Genomic DNA, 22,164 nt, shown 5'->3' on the forward strand with positions numbered 1-22,164 from the left:
AAAGACCGCTAGCAATCTCTGCTTTGGTCAGAATCCATTTTCACAAAAACATGGCCACTTTATTTTCTTCTCAATGCATTATCAAAATCTTTCTTCTCATTTCACTCTTCCAACTTTCTTTAGCTGCTAGAAACATGAAGGAGCTGGTTCAAGACGAATCCCAGCTACTCCGCTACCATAACGGTCCGTTACTGTACGGCAAAATCTCCGTTAACCTCATATGGTACGGTCAATTCAAACCCTCCCAAAAGGCCATAGTTTCCGACTTCATAACCTCCCTCACATCACCGCCTCAAACCAACCAACCATCCGTTGCCACGTGGTGGAAAACCACCGAGAAATACTACCACCTCACCTCCAAGAAGAAGGGAACTTCCTCTCTTTCACTTTCACTGGGAAAACAGATTCTCGATGAGAGTTACTCTCTGGGGAAATCCTTAACGAGCAAGAATCTCGTTGAGTTGGCATCAAAGGGGGACCAGAAAGACGCCATCAACGTCGTTCTAACCTCCGCTGACGTGGCAGTGGAAGGCTTCTGTATGTCCCGCTGCGGGACCCACGGTTCTTCTTCTTCTCCTTCTCCTTTGAAGGGAAAGAATAACAAGTTCGCTTACATCTGGGTTGGTAACTCCGAGACACAATGCCCGGGCCAGTGCGCGTGGCCCTTCCATCAGCCCATCTACGGGCCTCAAAGCCCGCCACTTGTTGCTCCAAACAACGACGTGGGCCTAGACGGTATGGTCATCAATCTTGCTAGCCTTTTGGCAGGAACCGCCACTAACCCCTTCGGGAACGGTTACTACCAGGGCCAAGCTGAGGCGCCTCTAGAAGCTTCTTCAGCTTGCCCTGGGGTTTATGGAAAAGGTGCATACCCTGGCTATGCTGGGAACTTGTTGGTGGATTCCGCAACCGGTGCTAGCTACAATGCAAATGGTGCTAATGGAAGGAAGTACTTGCTTCCTGCTCTCTACGATCCTTCTACATCTTCGTGCTCAACGCTCGTGTGAGGATGCCAACTGCTATATTAGTAACACGGATTAGTACTATTTGGATTAGTATATTGTAAAAATAAAGCACTTTCATGTAGGATAAAATTGAAAATTCATTGATTTGTTCTATTATTTCTTTTGCTTAATTATTATTATTAATGATATAGAAGCAAATTTACTTCGGTTTGCTTTCAAACGATGGTTTCATGGGTTTATTCCTGTTAAAACAAAAATGTCAAAAATGTCCTTGCGTTCTTTCTTTCATTAAAAAGTGAAAACACTTGAGGAATTCCTGAACTTGGTTATTGCGTATGGCCCACGTGGATACTATAATTGGAAAATATTACACGTTGGATCCATCCAGAACCATGTTATATGCACAAATAACAAATATCCATTGTGGAACTTGAGAAGAAGAAGAAAAATGAAAAGCAACTGGTGAGTGTGTGTCCCAATGTAGACTGAGCTCTTCACGTGCTGTGCTGTTTTGCTAGGTGCTAATGCTCTTCAAGCCACCCCACTATATATCTAAACATGATGATCATTTTTAATTAGGATGGTAGTAGTAGTAGTATTTGATCCTTAATTAGGAGAAATTGATTCTAGTTACATAAACAAGCGTGTTATAATAACGTACCGTTGAATATATATGTAAATATATTCTTTATTAAATATAGTTTATAATTATAAAACAAAAACGGGGAGAAAGATCTAGATATTTTGATGTCTATTAAAGTATATGCCTAAAAAATATTCCTAATAACTTTGGGATTCAAACGTATATCTTGATTATTTTGTAACAACTTTGGTAAATTTTGCTCTCTCATGGACTGTCCTATTACAAAATATTACTATTTAGGGGGAATTATATTTGAAAGCCCCATAATTAGAACCATGCACTAAAATGTCATTCAAATGAGTACCGCTAGAAAGATAATGATTTATTTGTACAATGTGTACAATGAGTTATATGAGTTACAAAATAAATATCTCCATATTATCTAGAATAACCATTCGAATACTGGGAATAATAAACATAGAATTAAACTCTTGACCTTTCAAATTTAGAGCTCTAATACCATGTCATGATACCACTCATTCCAAAAGCTTCAGCTAATAAAAAAAGATAACACTAATAGTTATATCTCTAATACTTCTTAAACCTCAATTATTCACATTGTACAAATATTCCATTATCTCCTCGTACTTTTCCCATTCAAATAAAGCAATGACTTGATAATAATCTGATAACCTCTTTATTTATAATGCTAATCCATACTTTAACATTTAGTTAACATCTGATACGAAGGAGACTCAAAATTGGACTTTTTTATTGTGATATATAATTAGGCAACCTTATTCACTCAAGAATAATTTGTATTCACAAATTATTATACATAGTAGGCTAATAGAATGCAGAAAATGGCAACATCTATTAAATAAGAATAATATTATATGATCAAACAAAATTGATTATTTTTAATCAATAGTTAATTAAATTAAATATTAAAGACTAAATTTTAAACTGTAAATTCTATTAGTACAAAAATAAAATATCTATTCTATTATATAAAAATTGGATGTTTACACTTAATGATGGAGTTGACGTGGCATACTCCAAAGAGTGTTTCCCAATTTAATTATTTTAACTCATTCAATTAAATATCAATATAATTTATTATAATATATATTACTTGATTAATTTTACTACATTAATTGTAATTTGTTATATTAGTTAATTAATTTATTCATTTATAAAGTCTGAAATAAAATAAATAATTTATTGTTTATTCTAATTGAATTTATTAAATTTAATTATACATTATATACGAATTAATAATAATTTGTAAATCACTTTATATTGTATATGTATTAACAAAATATTATATATGTCTTAATGTGTTAATTAAAAGTTAAATATGAATATTAATTTTTTAAATAGAATAAATATATTTTAAATCTTTTACATCTAAAAATAATATTCTATCAATGTTAGAATTATTTAGATGGATAAATAATAGTGAATATAGAATTATTTAGGATGGATAGAACTAAGTACATCTTTTTATTAAAAATACGAATTTAAAAATATTATATTCAATTCTCAATTGTCAACCTCTCATTGAACCATTGTATTTTCAAAAGATTTTTGAAAAAATGAAATAGTGTTAGGTGTATAAATTTTGTAAAAATTTAATTAATTTAAGATATTTATTGCCATCGATTAAAAAAGTAAATTGAAATGAAAATTTAATATTTCTATACTCATAAAATATTATTTATTTATTTATTTTTCTAACATTCTTTATCATTCAATGATCACATTAATATAATTTAATTCAATAAAATTATTTATTATCATTTGATTGAATAAAATTTTTATTTTAGCTGAAAATGTTAGGATTTTTCAACCTCAAGATCATCCATGTTAAATCATTAAAAAATATAACTAAGAGCGCGAAAACATCTCTTCATTCGAGAATATGATTGAGATCAGAGAGCTTGGCTATTGTGGTTCTTTGATTTTCATCAACCAAAATATTCTGTATTTTTTATAGGGCTGAATCACAATTTTACTGTGGGAAAAGAGCTATGAAGACGAGTTTGATATGTTGGAGACCAAAATTCTAAAGTCATTATTTATATTTGAGTGTGACACTCATTAAATCCTAAAACTCAAATAAAATAGTATCTATGATTTTAATCTCATTTATCCAAATCAAAAGTAATAATAACTTATTTAATTTAACATTTATGATAATAAATGAGATCACCGTTATATAAGTTATTTAATATGAAATTACTTAATTTACGATTATAATTAATATATGTATTATCCATAAATATATTAAGAAATAATAATTTCCTAACAATCTTCTACTTGTGTTATAAATATATATTTTTCTGAGATAACCTCTTATAAATTTTACGCGTAAATCTGAATGTTATTTCTCTTATTACTTTAATAATATGGTCTATCTCATATATTAGTTATGAAATTACCGAAACTTTTATCACATTAGTGTCACAACAAAACTACGATGATCCCATACTAAAATACTCAACCACATAGATCAAATTTGGATGAGAAAATTCAGAAATTACATGCAAAAATGATCTCATGCATGTCTATTTTTAACTTGAATAAAAATTCTATTTTATTCAGTGATAGACTCATATGAAACTGCAACGGCAATATCCGGGCATAGCGAAGGTGACTAAGTGATGAGTCTGTAGAAGAAGAAGAGAAGAACTTAACAGACTCACAATGAGAGAGAAATAGAAAGAGAGAGAGAGGGGGAAATTTACCTAGAAAAAAGAAACTCGGCAAGAGAATGGTGGCGACGGGCTCAACAACGACGGTAACGGGATGAGTAGCGATGATGACATAAGCTGTGAACAGTGACGGACCCAGAAAAATTTAGTAATGGGGACAAAAATATAATAAAATTTAGGTATAGATATTTTTTGCTTCCCACGATATTTAACAAGTTAAGGACTAATCCGTCATGAATTTGAATTCCATTTGAGAATCTACAATTGGCCGGCAACGAGTTGCTATACATACGAGACAGAATTTGAACCCTCAATACTTATTTAAGCGGACGACTAAGTTGATCACTTGATCAATCTAAATTGGTTTAGATATATTCAAAATTTAAAATTAGAACTATCTAATACATATTGAAGGACTTGTTTTTATTTTTAACATGACTAAATATTATTTTTTTATATATATTTTTAAACAATTATTTTACTTTTTATTATCTCATATTTAATTGTCAAATCTACTTATTATTATTTTTATAGTATAAATAAATTTTTTAACCAAAATAATTACAGTATATTAATACATAGATAATATTTTTTTATCTTAAACAATTTTTAAAAAATCACTAATAATTTAAGTTGTATTTAATTAGAAAACTAAGTTTTAATTTAATTATTAATTAATTAACTAATATAATATAATTAATTATCACTAATTTTTGAGTGTATTTATTTATTTTTCATACTAAATCAAATTTAACAATATAATTATTATTATGTGTTAAGTTTAACAAAATATTTTTTAACATAAAATACAAAAGAACTATTTATATTTTATTTTGAGACAAATATAATATAATAAGTGGTATATATGTATATAAGTATTACTTTTTTTAAAAAAAATTTGTGGGGGCAATGCCCCCTCTATATTAAACGTGGGTCCGTCTCTGGATGTGAAGGAAGATGGGAATTGTGAATGGGTAAGATGGACTCAGCAACAACATGACAGGAGGTATGCGGTGTTTTTGTGAAGAAGTCGAGAAGAAGAAGATTTTAGGTGGGGATGATTGAGTTTATCTTGCATGGCTATAAAGTATAGACCGAAGCTATGAATTATGTGTGATGAGAGGCAAATTCTAATTCCTAAAAAATGTTTATATGTATATATTCGAGGCGGGTACACTCTAAACCCGTCCATACCCTGTCTTGAGCAAAATCTGCCCCGACTCGGGTCAAGTTATTACCTTTTTCATCCGAGTATGGACGAGTCGGGTACCTGCGTATTCGAAAACTCCTGCCAAGTCTAACTACGTATTGATACTTTATTTATTAACGGTTTATCGCTAGTCAATAAATTGCTATATACACAAGGCGAGATTCTTTCTAATAGGTGTTTAAGCGGACGAGTAAGATGATCACTTAACAAATTCAAATTATTTAAGACAAATACTAATTATTTTTAATATTTTAATATTAAAAATTTCGAGAATTTGATTTTAGTATTTTAATATTAAAAATTTTGAGAGTTTAATTTTAATTATAACTTTATAAAATATTTATAATAATAATTACTATATATATTATTTAATTTTTTAATAAAATTTTTAATATAATTTTATGTATTATTCTATATAAGGTAGGCAACATACACTAGTTTGATTCAAAATACGAACTATTATTAATAAAAAAATATTGATCCTTAATATTTCTCATTAAAATAACACCTATGCTACTGATATAGCTACTTGCTATATTTTGAAACTCCCAGCTCCTTAAAATTTTGTTTATTAATAATATAGTATACTAATATAACACAAAACTAATCTCTACTTTTAGACAATAAGAGTATAATTAAAATTTGTGAACAGAAATTACCATTACATATAGATTTAAATTGAACAAAATTAAATATTAAATATGTTTTTAAAATTCCTTAAACTTTTCAAGGAGGAAACATACTTTAACCATTACATATAGATTTAAATTGAACAAAATTAAATATTAAATATGTTTTTAAAATTCCTTAAACTTTTCAAGGAGGAAACATACTTTATTCATGAGCAATTGAGAACAAATAGAAAAATGTGTAGGGAAACGAAACCAATTCAAAGGCCATGAAAAGCTCAAAGATGTATGGCGGAGTAGTCCCACAGCCAGCCTTGCAGCAGAAACATCTTCCCTAACAAAGAATGTTCTAAATGTGTTTTCCTTACTCAAGTAGGCCCCTGCCTCTAATTTGTTGGCTGCACCATACTAATTTTAAATTTGTCCCTCTTTTTGAGTAGTGTTTGTTTATTGACCGTGTAACCTTAAGTTAGAAGACGTACTTTTTCCACTAACAGGGATTTCTAAGTGTATACTATGGTATTAAATTGCTAATACTACAAAGATTAATCATAAATGTAGAAATAAGAATTCTTTATTAATTAAAAAATATACAAAAAATAGATTAATTCCCTTTATTTATTAAATTGTCATGTAAGAACCATTTTGTGGGCGTCATGCTTGAGTCAAAGGCATAACCCATTTCGCGTGTGCTATAACTGAAATGGATATACACATTTTAATAACAGTTTTCATCCTTGCATATTTAGGAAATTATTCTATTTTTTATTTATTTAAATAAAAAGCCCAGATATTTCATAAAATGGGAAAAAATGGTATCATTTCTTAACTTTTGATAAAAAATAATAGTAAAAAAAAAATTGTCTAATAATTTTTCCTCCCGCAAAGATGGGCACATGGTTGGCTCTTGAATGAGGCTCGCCCCCTAATTTGACTTGCCATCATCATCGTTTTGTGGTATAAGCCAACAATTTAAAACACAGCTACCCAAAAGTTTAGAAAATTAACTTTTGGAACATGAAACTTTTAAATTTGAATAAACCTATAATTATATTTGTAAATTTTTTATCCACGAATGAGATTTATATGTCTGTTAAACTCAATAAATCATTCGTTCATACATTTATTTAAGTTCAATTTCAAAGTCATTACATTGAATTGGTAGGTGATATATAATTATTTTTTGTAGTCATTCATTATTTTTTTCCCTTCGCAGTTTCTATTGGTTTTTGAAATAAAGGAATTGAAATGCAATACCGCAATCGTTAAATAGCATTTAGCAAATGAGTGATCTAATTGAATAGTAGGACATACTTAATTATTTTTATTTAAAAGGTCAAAACATATAGGAGTATTAAGCAAAGATGATGAGCGCATACAGAAATTAAGAGTTGAATCGGCGTATTCTGAGAAGAAATTGGACTAGTACTAAAGGATGCATGAAGCAGATCCAGCACATGTTGGGTGAGAAAATAAGGCACGACCTTCACTAACATGAAGGTTTGATAGGTTTCATTTGAGACACAATGATGCTAGCTAACAATAAATTAAATAACGCGGTCAAAACCATGAAAGCTCCCCCACTCAACCAAATTAAAATAAAATAAGCAACGCGTCATCAAGCTGGCAAGTAGTCAACCTCACACTCCTCTCTCCCTCTCAAACCCTCTTAATTTGACTTCATTTTCACACATAATCCCTTCCCCGCTATAGTCCATATCATCATCATTCATTTCATAATTCATACACTTACATACAAAATCAAAATGGCTTCTATTTTGTCTTCAAATATTGTCTTCATCATCTTCTTTATGCTTTCTCTTTTACATTTGAGTTCAGCAGCTAGAAAACTTGCTGACTCAGACCAACAACAGCTTCAATTTCAGTACCACAAAGGCCCTCTTCTCACCGGAAAAATCTCCATAAACCTTATCTGGTACGGCCAATTCAAACCTTCCCAGCGGACCATCGTCTCCGACTTTATCACCTCCTTCTCTGCCGCCACCGCCGCCAAACCCTCCGTCGCCACCTGGTGGAAATCCACTGACAAATACTACCGACTTATCAACTCCAACAACCCAACCTTCACACTGGGAACCCAAATCCTCGACGACAAGTACTCCCTTGGAAAATCACTAACCGAAAAACAAATCGTCCAGCTTGCATCCAAGGGTGCACATAACGGCGCCGTAGTCAACGTTGTTTTGACCTCCGCTGATGTGGCAGTGGAAGGATTCTGTTCCAGTAGATGCGGGACGCACGGTTCAACCGTGGGCGTTCACAAATCAGCTTACATATGGGTTGGAAACTCCGTGACGCAATGCCCCGGTCAATGCGCCTGGCCATTCCACCAACCCATGTACGGGCCTCAAAGCCCGCCATTGGTTGCTCCCAACAACGACGTGGGCCTGGACGGGATGGTTATCAACTTGGCTAGCCTTCTGGCTGGGACCGCAACCAACCCATTCGGAAATGGATTCTTCCAAGGGCCCAAAGAGGCTCCTCTTGAAGCTGCTTCGGCCTGTTCCGGGGTTTATGGAAAGGGGGCTTATCCAGGCTACGCTGGGGCCCTCTTGGTGGACCCCACAAGTGGTGCTAGCTATAATGCTAATGGAGTCAACGGAAGGAAATACTTGTTGCCTGCACTCTTTGACCCTGCCACGTCAGGTTGTTCTACTCTCGTATGAGTAACGACTTTTATATCAACCATGCTATATGTATTCTAAGATATTCATTACAATTTATACCGAGTTATTTAGGTCTTTAGGGTACATAGAGTATATTGCTATAGATATTTTTTTATTCATTTGCTGTATTTTGATGAAAGGAAGAAATAAAATGAGATTGATTGTACTAATAAAGAAAAATAATAACATGTGTCTATGAATTAAAAATTGGTGAGTTTTATGGTGCCTTTTATTATGGTGTTTAAATTGCCTAACTTGCTTTTAAAGGTAAAAAATAAAATATTTAAAATAAAAAATAAAATATTTAAAATTTATTAAATATTATGTATTTATCTTTTTTGATAAGTTAGGCACAATATCAAAGGCATAACATTCATCTTAAAAATTTTAAAATTGTTCATGCCCCGTAGATTTTTTAGCTTGTTTTCATGGCGCGCAAGACATATATTATGCAAGGTGTATATTAAAAATAAATTAAATAATATATATTTATACTGGTTGATTTTAATAGTTAATTTAATTTTACGTGTAACATATTTTATTCACATATATATGTTTGAGGACACAGCGACATGCTTCTTCGCAAATTTAGTACGTTTAATTTATTGTTTATCTTTAAAAAAAATATAAGTAATTAACAATATTTTTGAATAATATATGAACAATGTGAATTAATAGGGTTAAAAGAGTAAATTTAAATTAATAACATTAAATTAAGGTATAATATATCTTTATTTGATTAATGATTATTCATGTTATTCAAAGTAATTATTATTTACCTAACACTCCTCTTCTCTTTATTAATTATCTTCATGGAATCTCTTGGAGCAGTGACAATGAGTCAATCTAATGAACGATATGATGCAAAGTTCTGTTTCAATAATCTGTTACTTAGTCAATCAGAACGTCATCCAATTCTCAATTTTAATTTAGAAGCCTAAGATATATAGGAATAAGATTGGAATTATTCTTTTTCTTTTCAGTTAATAATTAATAAAATATTTTTTTAAGACTTTTTTATTTTAAATTTTTTTATTCACTATTTTATTGACTATTAGTTAAAAAATCTTGAAGTCTTAGTAAAAATTGATATATATTGTCATTTAGAAAAGACTTACATAACCGTATTAAATTTAAGTGTTAGAACTTTTGTACAATAATTTATAAAACAATCATATAAAAATGCATACTATATGATATCTATGGTTATAGCGGCTATATAAATTTATTAACACTTAAAAATATTATTAATATTTGATTTCTAATAGTCTAATTATTAATGGTTAACATATAATGCAAGAGATAAACCATGCAAAGAAGGCTCTCTTTTAGGGGGTTTTTGGTTTAATTTCAATGCAACCAATTGAAAAGGTCAATCATCCATGCCATCCAAGACATTATAGAATATTGTATATAGATAAACTGTGACAAGATAAGACTAAACATGGACGGCAACACCACCAACAAAGCTTTGAGTCACCGACCACCACCGATTCTTCAACTTTTGGGACTCATTAGTTTAATAGCCCCCTCGCACTTGCATTGTTCCTGCACGACCTGCGCAAAACAATTCAAAATTCTGAATTTAACTACCGCACTAAAGAGTTTCAGGTCAAAAAACTGAATATAATGCACCCAATTAAGCTGGCAATCATGTCATATTCGTTCGGTCGTTCCCTTTCGGTAGGACAACTGGACATGCAAGCACAATTCTAGATGAATATACATATGCATGCATTTTCGGAACGTCTCTCTCTTCATAATTATTACTAGTCCTATAATAATAATTTATGCAAGTCAATTTACAGCTTTTAATCTTCTGAAATTGACACAGCAGGAGGTTTTCCATATAACATGGAAATTCATCACAAATTCACAAACTTGTGCACAATGGATCAACTATTATCCTCGCCAAATCACATCATACCTATTCTAACCACCTATTTTACACCTGTACCGAAAAGGAAAAATTAAGGAATTAATTTTTTTTCTTTTTTTTTTATTTTTAATTTTTTTTCCATCTATTATATTACTAATTAATTATTATTAAAAAGATAGGAACAAACCATGCATAATGTTTAAAAGTATAGGATAAAGTATGTTGATAAATTACTAGATTAAAAGAATTGAGTTAATGGTTAAATAATGATTAAAAACAATAAATTCTTATAGCCCCTAATATTTTTCATATATATTGTTCCGAACCTGATCTCCGAGTCTTTTCTCGAAATGGTCACCGAACCCAACAATCTTAAGTTTAGGCTGTCCTCACAGTCCAAAGACACATCAATAACTTCTAATATTTTGACCCAATATTCAAATTCAAATACCTCCCTTATTTTAGCCAAATAAGATAAGATGATGACGGCCCAAACTGACCCTACAATCTCTAACTAACATTTGAATTCAAATACTTTCCTTATCTTGGACAGATAAGATAAGATCAGATAACCACCACTAGTTATATAAAGGGGAGTCAGAGGCCCCCTCAGGTACGTCATTCATTCTATACATTTTATACCTCTCAGATTCATTCTAACTTAAGCGTCGGAGTGTCTTTGCATGTACCAGCTCTCATTGCTCCAGTCAGATAATTCGGCGATCGCCTCGACTCGCAAGTCCCTGATCCATCTCATAACCCATACCAGAGACATCTAGTACATTGGAGCCATCTGTCAGCCTGTGGGGACTGCCAAATTGTAACAGCATGACAGAGAATCTCGAGGAGCAATCCTCAAGTCATCACCACGACTCAAACCCGTGAAGCCCAACACCCGAACTACCGGATAGCATTCCTCCCACCCACGGGAGGATAACAGGCACCGTGCACCGCCAACCGACTCCGGTCCGACAGCAACCAAAGGAGGACAATCAGTCATCCATTGAAATCCGAGCACCCGACGTCATAGGAGTGAAAACAATCCAGATAATCCAAGAGCTATGCCTTAAAGTGTAAAACCTCAAGGGTCGAATTACTTCCAAGGAAAGTTTCCATCTCGAACACGCAAGCCAAGCAACCTCCAGAACCGGTCGCATCGAGAGGCTAGGCACGAACAGTAACCGGAAGAACAACATAGGAAACAATGTGATCGAAGTGAATCCGGAGCCTCGACGCAACAAGGATGACAGAAGGCACCGTCGAGAGGCAAAGCGAACAAGAAGCGAGCACGTGATAATGGGAGCTACCCCATTCTCCATGAAAATCCTAAAGGCCAAACTCACTAAAGGTTTTGACAAATCCACCAACATGAAGTATGACAACACCAAGGATTTCCAGGAACACCTAACGGCCTTCGAGGCCAATATGAATCTGGAAGGAGCCGCCAATGCGATCTGATGCAGGGCCCTTCTGGTAACTTTAGCCAGCCCTGCGATCAAATGGTTCAACGGCCTCCCGAACGGTTCCATAGCCAGCTTCGACGACGTCTCCAGAAAGTTTATGGCCTAGTTCACCACCAAGATCACCAAAGCAAAGCACTCGATCAGCCTACTAAGAATTACCCAAAGACAAGACGAATATATGAGGAAATACCTTGACATGTTCAACGATGAGTGCCTAACGGTCGACAGACTCATAGACTAGAGCCAGTATCTGTTTGACCAATGGACTCATGAATGAAGAGTTCCGAAAACAACTCACCACCAAGTCAGTCTAGACCATGCACAAAATATAAAGCACCGCGAGAAAACACATAAACGAGGAAGAGGTAAGCCAAGTCGTGGCCACCAACAAACGGCAGCACGGTACCTTGTAGTAACCCACTACTAAAAGATACCCCGAAAGAACACCCTAGACCCGGTGCCCTAACCCACCACCCAGGGTAGGAAAATTTACGAACTATACCCCTCTACCTACTCCCATCCCAGTAATCTACCACCAAATAGCAGAGCGAGGCATCCTTCCGTAGGCGCGACAACTGAAGGAATGGATAGGCGGCAACAAGAGCCTATACTGCGATTACTACCGAGGATACGGACATAAAACCCAAGATTGCTTCGACCTAAAAGATGTCATCAAACAAGCCATCCGAGACGACAAACTCCTCGAGTTTGCCAAAATCATCCGAAAACCTAGGAGTACTGAAAGGGAAAGATCATTAGAACACGAAGGACGCAAATGACAGGCACCCCAAGAAAGTTCGGAAACCAACCCCACCATAATGGTAAAAGTCATCACCGGAAAGGACGCGCCAAAAAAGTCAAAATCAACACTAAAAAAGATCTCAAAGTCCTAGCCATAAGAAACCAAGCACCAATCTCCTCGGTTCCAGCGGTGATCATATTTTTCCCGATAACTGCAAACACGGCACCTTGGCGGAATATGCCCCATTTGTCATCTCGGCAAAAGTCGGAACCGGACTTGTGAAAAGCATACTGGTTGACACCGAAGCTGATTCCAACATCCTCTTCAAAGGAGCCTTTGACAAGATGAGTCTTCGAAACGAAAATCTGCAAACCCACCACAACTGGGTGGCCGGACTCAGAGACAACTTCCTCAAACTGGACGGTTCCATACTGTTACCACTAACCATCGGAACCAGATGCTAGAGGAAGATCATTCTCTCCGAGTTCGTGGTCCTCAAGGACTCCACCGCCTATAACATCATCATTAGAGGAAAGACGATCAACGACCTATCCACTGTCATCTTCACCAAGTTCCTAATCATGAAATTTCAGGTTGATAACGGCACCATCGGAGCGATACACGGGCAACGGAAAGTCACAGTAGAGTGAGACAACACCAGCTTGGCACTCCGTAATAGATCTTGAGACGCGACAGGCATTTTCCTCGCCGACCTCGATGAACGCCAAGACCCCAGTTCGCGTAGAACCGTGGGAAAAAATAATGAAGAAGCAGAGCGGGACCTCGCAGACGGAGTCAGGAGCATAGCACACCTACGGGAGCTAGTCTTAAAATAGTGAATAAGCCTAAGGTACAGTCGTAGCACGGTACGATGAGACTTTGAAACAGGGGATCTTGTCTTACGACGAAACGACATCGATCCCCCCCACTCCCGGACAAGGGAAGCTCACGCCCAACTGGGAGGGTCCCTATCAAATCAAGAAAATAATCGAAAAAGGAGCCTACAGGCTCAAAAGACTAAACGAGATTGAGCTACCAAGATCCTGGAATACCACCAACTTACGGCACTACTATACGTAGAAACATCCTTCCAAAGAAAACAAGATCGAGGTCATTTAAAACTATCTCTTTACCCTTTATTTTTTGCCTTGTTCACTTTCATTTATTGTTTAAGTTGTTTAATCGTATATTTTATTACCAAGCACACTTTTCTACCCACATCGGGAGGTTTTAACGAGTCCCAAACCTCAAATGAAAATTATTTTTTCAAAAGCATTGTACCATCTGACGGCACGAACTAAACGCAGCTACTCCTGGGGATCGATCACCCTAATTCCAACAAAACGGATATCCAAATAATTAAACGGCTACTTTGAGAATCGATCACCCACTCCAAATAACAAAATGGATATCCAAATAACAAAACAGATATCCAAATAACAAAATGGATTCCCAAATAAGTAAACGGCTACCCAGGGATCAATCACCCCAAGACCAATAAAACAGATATCCAAATAAATAAATGGCTATCCGGGGATCAATCACCCCGAGACCAACAAAACGAATATCGAAATAAGTAAACGACTACCCAAGGATCGATCACCCTGGGGCCAACAAAATGAATATCTAAATAACAAAACGGATATCCAAATAAGTAAATGGCTATCCGGAAATCGGTCACCCCAAGGCCAACAGAATGGATATCCAAATAACAAAACGGATATCCAAATAACAAAAATGGCAGCCTAGGGATCGATCACCCCAAGCCAACAGATTGGATATCCAAATAACAAAAAACGGTGACCCAGAGATCGATCACTCGCGTAGCCAACAAAGCGGATAACCAAACTACAGAGAACTGGCGTAGGATGACGTCACGTCCTTTCTAGACCCCTCACAGTCTCCCAAACTACAGAGAACTGGACTCCCCAACAACTCAGCATTGAGACCAAGCAAGCATGCTCTCATGCTTCGGGGGCAATTGTTCCGAACCCGATCTCCGGGTTCTTCTTCGTAATGGTCATCGAATCCGGCAATCCCAAGGTTGGGCCGTCCTCACGGTCCAAAGACGGATTAATAATTTCCAATATCCTGACCTAACATTCAAATTCAAATACCTCCCTTATCTTAACTAGATAAGATAAGATGATGACGGCCCAAACTTCTTTACAAGTACCACTCCTCATTGCTCCAATCAGTTAATCCGGCGACCACCTCGACTCGCAAGTCATCGATCCATCTCACAACCCGTACCAAAGATAGAGAGACTCGAACTTGTAATCTTTTTTCTTTTATTTGAACTATAGTTTGTTAGCCAATATTATTACTTTCTTCAATGAATAAAAATCAAATTTTTTTTATTTTAGATCTACTTTGCTCCTCTCCATCTTAGTTTACACTTTATTGTCAAAAATTAGCTTCACTCATTTTTTAAATTTTTTTTCGAGACCAAGCAACTTTCATTCCATTTGTTTTGTCCACCAAGCTAATGACCCACGTTGCAGAAAATAAGTTTTGGCCTGCGATATCTCACAACTTCCCATGCAGTAATCTATCCAAAATTACCGCACCTAAGTTTAAGCCATTTTTTTTAGCGACAATGATAAACTTCAAGCATAGATTCTCCCTTGCCACCTGTTATCAAGTCATTATTCAGTCAAATTTTAGTAACTCTTAACCATCCACCTCATTCCATCATAGAATTCGTCTAATAAATAGGGGCGGATTTAGACTAAGTACTAGTCAGGACTCTTCAAAATTGTAAGAAATTATATTTATATAAAAAATATTATTTATACATTAAAATTAATCATTAAAATCAGTCACCAATATATTTGTATATAAATATATATGTGATTTAATTTATTTTCATAATATATTTATATTTTAATATATATTTTATACTGGTGACTGATTTTGGTGTACACATAGCATTACCAGCTTCATTATGTATACTAACAGTTACAGGCACTTCGTGCCTTTGGTGGTTGAGGAAATAAAAAAAGTCACAAGAGATTGTCTTAAAAGATTGTATATAGAAGGGTATTTTTGGTTTCAGCAAATGTGGACATTTTAATGTCATCAACAGAGTTTCATAAAAGCGATGATAGGAAAGATTTCACAGATAGGAAAAGTTGAGACTAACTTTGCATAAGAACATAAAAATGCATTTGCATGAATTATCAGCTTCCAATTTCCTGTATTTGGCTTGTGGGGCATCAATATTTCTTGAATTTCCCTTCTCTGAGAAATGGGCTTATTAGTATCAGAAACTCATAATTTTCTTGGAGATGTTTTTGTGTGTTAATTTTTCTTGAGAAATAAAATATCCGTTTTAAAATCCTTAGGAACTGATTATGGTAATTTCTCATACATTAGTTATAAAACTATATATCAATTTAAAATAGTCTTAATGTTGATATGGCAAGTTTTCATTCTCATTTTTGCATTTACATAAACATCGACAAATGATAATACCCTTTTTTTTTCGTGTGTGTGCACGCATGCGCTTAGATAACTGACTTGCTGGTCAATATGGCAAAGCATGTGCTGCAGCCAAAGTATGAGGTATTGACAGCTGATGAGAAGCAAGCACTGCTCATGAAACACAACTTGGAAGAGAAGCAGGTAATGTATCATTCTTACTATGCTCATGCAATTTAATAATAATGTCACTTTGCTTGAACAATAAAGGCAAACATACTATTTGGATCAGAATTATGAATTAGTTATTCACTATTTTTGGCCTTCTTTTTCAGCTGCCACTCATGCTAAAAACTGAAGCCATTGCTCGCTATCATGGATGGGAGAAAGGACAAGTTGTGAAGATCACTCACACTGGTGGCCTCATTCATTCTCTTGTCACTTATCGCTGTGTGGTGTGATGCAAAATTAAAATCACAAATGCAATGCAAAACTAAGTTCATTGTTAAATAGTATTGCATGTCACCTAAATATACAGGCACGCAAAATTTGTTATAGAGCATTTTTTAAAATATCGTCATCATTTGTATAATAAGAATAGAACGAGAATAGTGTGTTTGATGAGCTATGGACGAAGGCAGAATTTTGGTGGAAGAAAAAATTCTAGTACAGACAGAAGATCAGACAAGGAGAAGATAAAGGCAAAAATGGAAGAGATACCAATTTTTTTGCGATGACTGAAAAATTCAAACCAGAGTGAAGAAGAAAATTATGGATTCTAGACACAATGGTTGAAAAGCTGAAACCAAGAACATACATAAAACCAAATCAAAAATCACAAGTCACACTCGGCATGATGATAAGGGGCAAGTATTGCAAGTATGGACACCCCAAACCAACTTTAAAGTCTGGTCTAAAGTAAGTCACGCCAAGACTGTAAGAATTCTATGTCTAAGTGTGGCTTGGCTACACACATTTTTGATGCAGTCATGATCTAATAACGTCTTAGTAGACGTCGACCTTGAGAGTATGGTCAGATACTGAGATACATAGCGCAATGTTTTCAGTACATAAGAAACATAAATATTATCGGAATATAATAAAAAATTAATTAAAATATTTGTTTGAAATTTGACCCATTTATATAAAATTTATGAATCCGTCCTTGTTAGTAGCTAGATATTATATTTTACTTGCGCTTCAACACATGTATTGGAGTTTTCTTTCAACCTTATAGAAGTATTTTTAAATTTATGTTATTAAAGAAATAATGATAAATTTATTAATTTATAGCTAGGATCCATATTATAATTGTAAAAAATAGACTGAATTAGTTGGTTTGATCGAAAAATCAGCAAATTGGACTTTTAATTGATATGGTTCAGTATTTGAACTGCTTAAAAAATAAAATCAGTCAAAATTAGTAAAGGTCATTTAAAATCAATGAAAACAAATAAAAAATTGGTTCAACTGAACCATTTTAAAAAAATTTTTAAAATTGTTGAAGATATATAGTTCGAACCTAGATCTTTTTTGTACCTACATATACTCTTTTTGTCACTAAACTATGTTATTCCTTATTATGTTATATGCTAATTATTAATTATATAATAAAAACGTATAATAATTTTTTAGATATTAATTTAATTTTATACTAATTTATATATAGATATAAAAATACTTTAATATAAAAATAAAATTAAAAAATTTTATCATGAAAAAATACTAGAATTTTATATACTTATTTAATAATAACTAGATTATAATTTGTTAAAACTTATTGTTTTTAAAATATATATTTTTTAAATTTTAATTTTAAATTTTAGACTATTTTATATTTTTTATTTACGTAAAATCGGTTCAATTAATAATTTATCAGTTAAATCAATAAAATAATAAACTAATAATTTGATCGGTTCGATTACTGATTCAGTTAGGCCAACTATAATCTCTACGACACCTGATAATTTAATGTGAAAATTTCACAAGGATTAATATATTCGAATAACAGCAACATGATAGCCATCTTAATTTGATAAAGAAAAATGGTACATAACTAGTAAATATTATTATTTTTTATTAGTAATAATTTGTATTCATATTTATAAATATTTTGTATACAAAAAATACATAATTTATACTAATATTTACAAGAGTTTTACACACATAAATTAATACGGTTTGTAACTATAAATTAATAAAATTTACACTAATAATTTTCAGAATTTATACACATGAATTAGTAAAATGATAATTTTGTATTTATGCTCTTCAAATAATGACAAAAAAAAACTAAAAATGACTAACCCTAAAAAATTTCTCTTAGATTCAAAAAAGAAAAAGTTAAAATGGACAATCAGATTATCATAAAGGTGATCAACTTTGGCTGCGTTGTTACTAACAAGAAGCTGCGTTCAACCGCTACATATCCGATTAAAAGCAATTTAGTGCTGATTTTATGAATCCGCGTTGCCAGATTCACGGTGGGGTTCAATAATTTACTTATTGGCTACTTTATCTGCGTTTTGGTTGATTGATCTTAAGTAGTAGTGTGTTCCTTCTCTTTAGGCCGAATAGTAGTTGAGCACCTCATCAGTATCACGCGGCAGAATCAATAATCTTCTTGAACAACAAGAAGAGAATTAATTAAAACCCTAACCATTCCCTTTAACTTCCTCTAAAGACTTTATTTACCTGTCATTGTTTCAATGTTCATTGACACCTGCCTAACCTGGTCCTCCAGTGCTCACATTCTAACCACCCCAAAACAGCTTTTTACCTGCTAATGTTTCTGGTTTATGTTTGTGACAAACATATATAACTAGCTAGTTACGAATAATAATTAAGCATAATACGTATAAGATTAATTACCTGATTTTCGTGAGATTTGATCTAATTCAATTCAAGTTCCTTGTATTTTTTTAGTTAAGAAAAATGTTAGAAGACTAGTAAAATTTATTGATTTTAGTCAGCAATCAGTTAGTAATATTTAAAAGTGTACACTAAAAATATATTGTTTAATTATTAAACTAAAAAATTAAGTTGATAATTAAAAATACTAACAAAAAATAATAAATTTTATTAATTTTAAAACTTAGAAGTTAGAAGTGGAAAATGTAATTCGCCCTTAATATACACATAGCAAAAGATGATACTACCTAAACATACTATGTTTAACATTATAACCTTTAGAAGAAAAAAAATAAAGAATTCCTCTAAGGAACCAATGGAGTATTGGAGTATTTGTATAATGTGTATAATGGATTATTTATTTGTTTTAATATAAGTTAAAAAATAAATATTTAAGATAAACTACTACTAATTTTTTAAACACAATATATACATACTATCTAAAATAACCATGAGTACTAGGAATAATATATCCTACTGAATCGTATCCCTATTATACATATTGTACAACTATTTCATTGTCTCTATCTCAAAAATAAAATAAAAATAGATCCAATAGAGGATATATATGATGTTCAACCATTATTATTGCATTTCCAAACCGTACCGTACATGTATATATAAATACCCCTATGTATTTGATGTTGAATTTGCTCGGACACCGGAACATACATCAAATTCCAACTTGACTAAGAGTAGAATTCAGCAAACACTAAAATTACCATATATAATGCGTCGTGGTTGTGGTTTAAATTTAAACCTCCTCCTCCTCCTCCTCCTCCTATGGTACAACCCAAACACTTTGGAAGCCACGGCCACAGCCACGCCTTTCAGCCAAATGCTAGCATTGGTTCAACAAGAACCCGTGGTTCTCAAGTACCACAAGGGTCCCCTCTTAAAGGGTAACCTCACTCTCAACCTCCTTTGGTACGGTAACTTCACCCTCACACAACGCTCTATTATTCTCAACTTCATTCAATCCCTAACCGTCTCCTCCACCCATCGCGGCCGCACTCAATCACCCTCCGTTGCCTCATGGTGGCAAACCACTGCTACCTACACAGGACGCCCATGCACCCTCACCGTAGGGAATCAAATCCTCGATCACACTTACTCCCTCGGCAAATCCCTCAAAGCCAGCCAGCTCATAGCCCTTGCTTCAACGAAAACAGAAATAACCGCTGACGGTTATAACAGAATCCACGTGGTCCTAACTGCTGCTGACGTGGCAGTTGAGGATTTCTGCATGAACCAGTGCGGGACTCATGGATCCTTACGCGCCGGGAAAAAGCGCGTGGTTTACGCTTGGGTGGGCAACCCGGAGAGTCAATGTCCAGGGGAGTGCGCGTGGCCCTTTCACCAGCCTCTATACGGAACTCAGACTCCGCCGCTGGTTCCGCCGAACGGGGATGTAGGAATGGACGGAATGGTGATAAGCCTCGCGACGGTGTTGGCTGGGGCGGTGACAAACCCGTACGGAAATGGTTACTACCAAGGAACGGCGATGGCGCCACTGGAGGCGGTGTCAGCGTGTACAGGAATGTTCGGGAAGGGAGCCTATCCTGGTTACGCCGGTGAAGTTCCGGTAGACAAAAGAACGGGAGCTAGCTATAACGCCGTTGGGATGCGGGGGCGGAGGTTTTTGTTGCCGGCGATGTGGGACCCTCTTACTTCCAGCTGCAAGACGCTCGTGTGAATTGTGATGGTTTTCTATGTCACCATGGTTAATTCTTTAATGCTACGATCTGGGTGTTCAAATGAGACAAAAAAAATGACCTTTTCTTATTTTTTATTTTAAAATTAGAGTATTACTATTTACACGGAGTTTCAGTTTATATGCAGGCAGAATTTGGAAATACTTGGAAAACGGAGAGAGTGTGTGTGTGTGTTTTTTTTGGGACACTATGAAACCTAGGTACATGATAAAGAGTATATGTAGTAACCTCTTAATTCGTGCATTTGTCTGAGTTATTCTTACTTGTAACAACAATCTTTAGAGTGAACAATGAAATTTGTTACCACCTACTATTCTTATGTTTTCTGGTGTTACTATATAGAAAATACATTTGGTGTAGATAAAGTAGCTCGAATATTTTCACCCATAAAATCGCTATTAGCTAAGGTATGCTACTGCCCTTTATTTTCTTTTGTCATAATCGTTGCAGTAGGACTCAAACTCCATCCTTTGAGCTTTTTAATATGGTTTCTTTAAAAGAAATTAGATGATCATTAAACTGAGGCCTTAGTCACCTACTGATCTTTATTTAATTGCGCCTAACATGTGAGTTGTAAGGGTAAAAAATCCAACAGGCTATGGGTGGTGTGACGACGAAAAGGATGAGAATCATGAATATCATAGGGCTGTCAGAATCGTCTCTAGTAGCAAGGAAGAACACAGCTCCAACAGAGGCAGCAATGGAAGAAACTGAATCATGGTGAAAAAGAAACCAGTGAAGGAACAGATACCAGAGAATCAAAAACTCAGAAGATGGTCCTAGGAATCTACTTTGGGCTAATGGGCTATGAATAAGCGTATTGTTTTTATAATAATATGAATAAGAATTTTATTGGCCTGCCAAATGATGTATCTCATTACACTAGTTGGCCCAATAACCAAATTTGGGTAGGAAAAAAAAATCTAGAAGTCCATATATAAATATAACAGGCTTTAAATCATGATCGGTTGATCACTATCATTACCACTCCTTAAAATGCTTTGAAATTCTAATATGGAAAAAAAATGCTTTGAAATTCTTGTACTTGGTGCTTCTACACTATGTGACTTGGTTAAAACAGTGTTTTATAAATTCCTCTTATTAGTTATTATTACCGAATTGAAATCCTCTTATTTTGTAAATTAAACAAGGAATTCAATGTTGTCCTGTTTGGCCATTGTTTTATCTTCATTTACAACTGAATTAACTCGTTGATAAGTATCAAAACACCAATCACTTAT

At 34.2% G+C, this 22,164-nt stretch overlaps 3 protein-coding genes across 3 annotated transcripts; all 3 read left to right on the forward strand.

Moving 5' to 3' along the window:
* Positions 1–1,185, forward strand: LOC107460883 (protein PHOSPHATE-INDUCED 1). Its single transcript, XM_016079304.3, has one exon. It carries the CDS (start codon positions 51–53, stop codon positions 1,005–1,007), a length of 957 nt encoding a protein of 318 aa, XP_015934790.1. The 5' UTR covers positions 1–50; the 3' UTR covers positions 1,008–1,185.
* A 6,630-nt stretch (positions 1,186–7,815) lies between these two features.
* On the forward strand, positions 7,816–8,998 carry LOC107460886 (protein EXORDIUM). Its single transcript, XM_016079307.3, has one exon. It carries the CDS (start codon positions 7,871–7,873, stop codon positions 8,789–8,791), a length of 921 nt encoding a protein of 306 aa, XP_015934793.1. The 5' UTR covers positions 7,816–7,870; the 3' UTR covers positions 8,792–8,998.
* A 10,875-nt stretch (positions 8,999–19,873) lies between these two features.
* Positions 19,874–21,166, forward strand: LOC107460872 (protein EXORDIUM-like 2). The gene has a single exon (XM_052253133.1). The coding sequence runs from the start codon at positions 19,939–19,941 to the stop codon at positions 20,902–20,904; it is 966 nt and encodes a 321-aa protein (XP_052109093.1). The 5' UTR covers positions 19,874–19,938; the 3' UTR covers positions 20,905–21,166.
* The last annotated feature ends 998 nt before the right edge of the window (positions 21,167–22,164 follow it).

The sequence above is a fragment of the Arachis duranensis genome, chromosome 8 (genome assembly GCF_000817695.3).
Source record: "Arachis duranensis cultivar V14167 chromosome 8, aradu.V14167.gnm2.J7QH, whole genome shotgun sequence".
Classification (NCBI taxonomy): Eukaryota; Viridiplantae; Streptophyta; class Magnoliopsida; order Fabales; family Fabaceae; genus Arachis; species Arachis duranensis.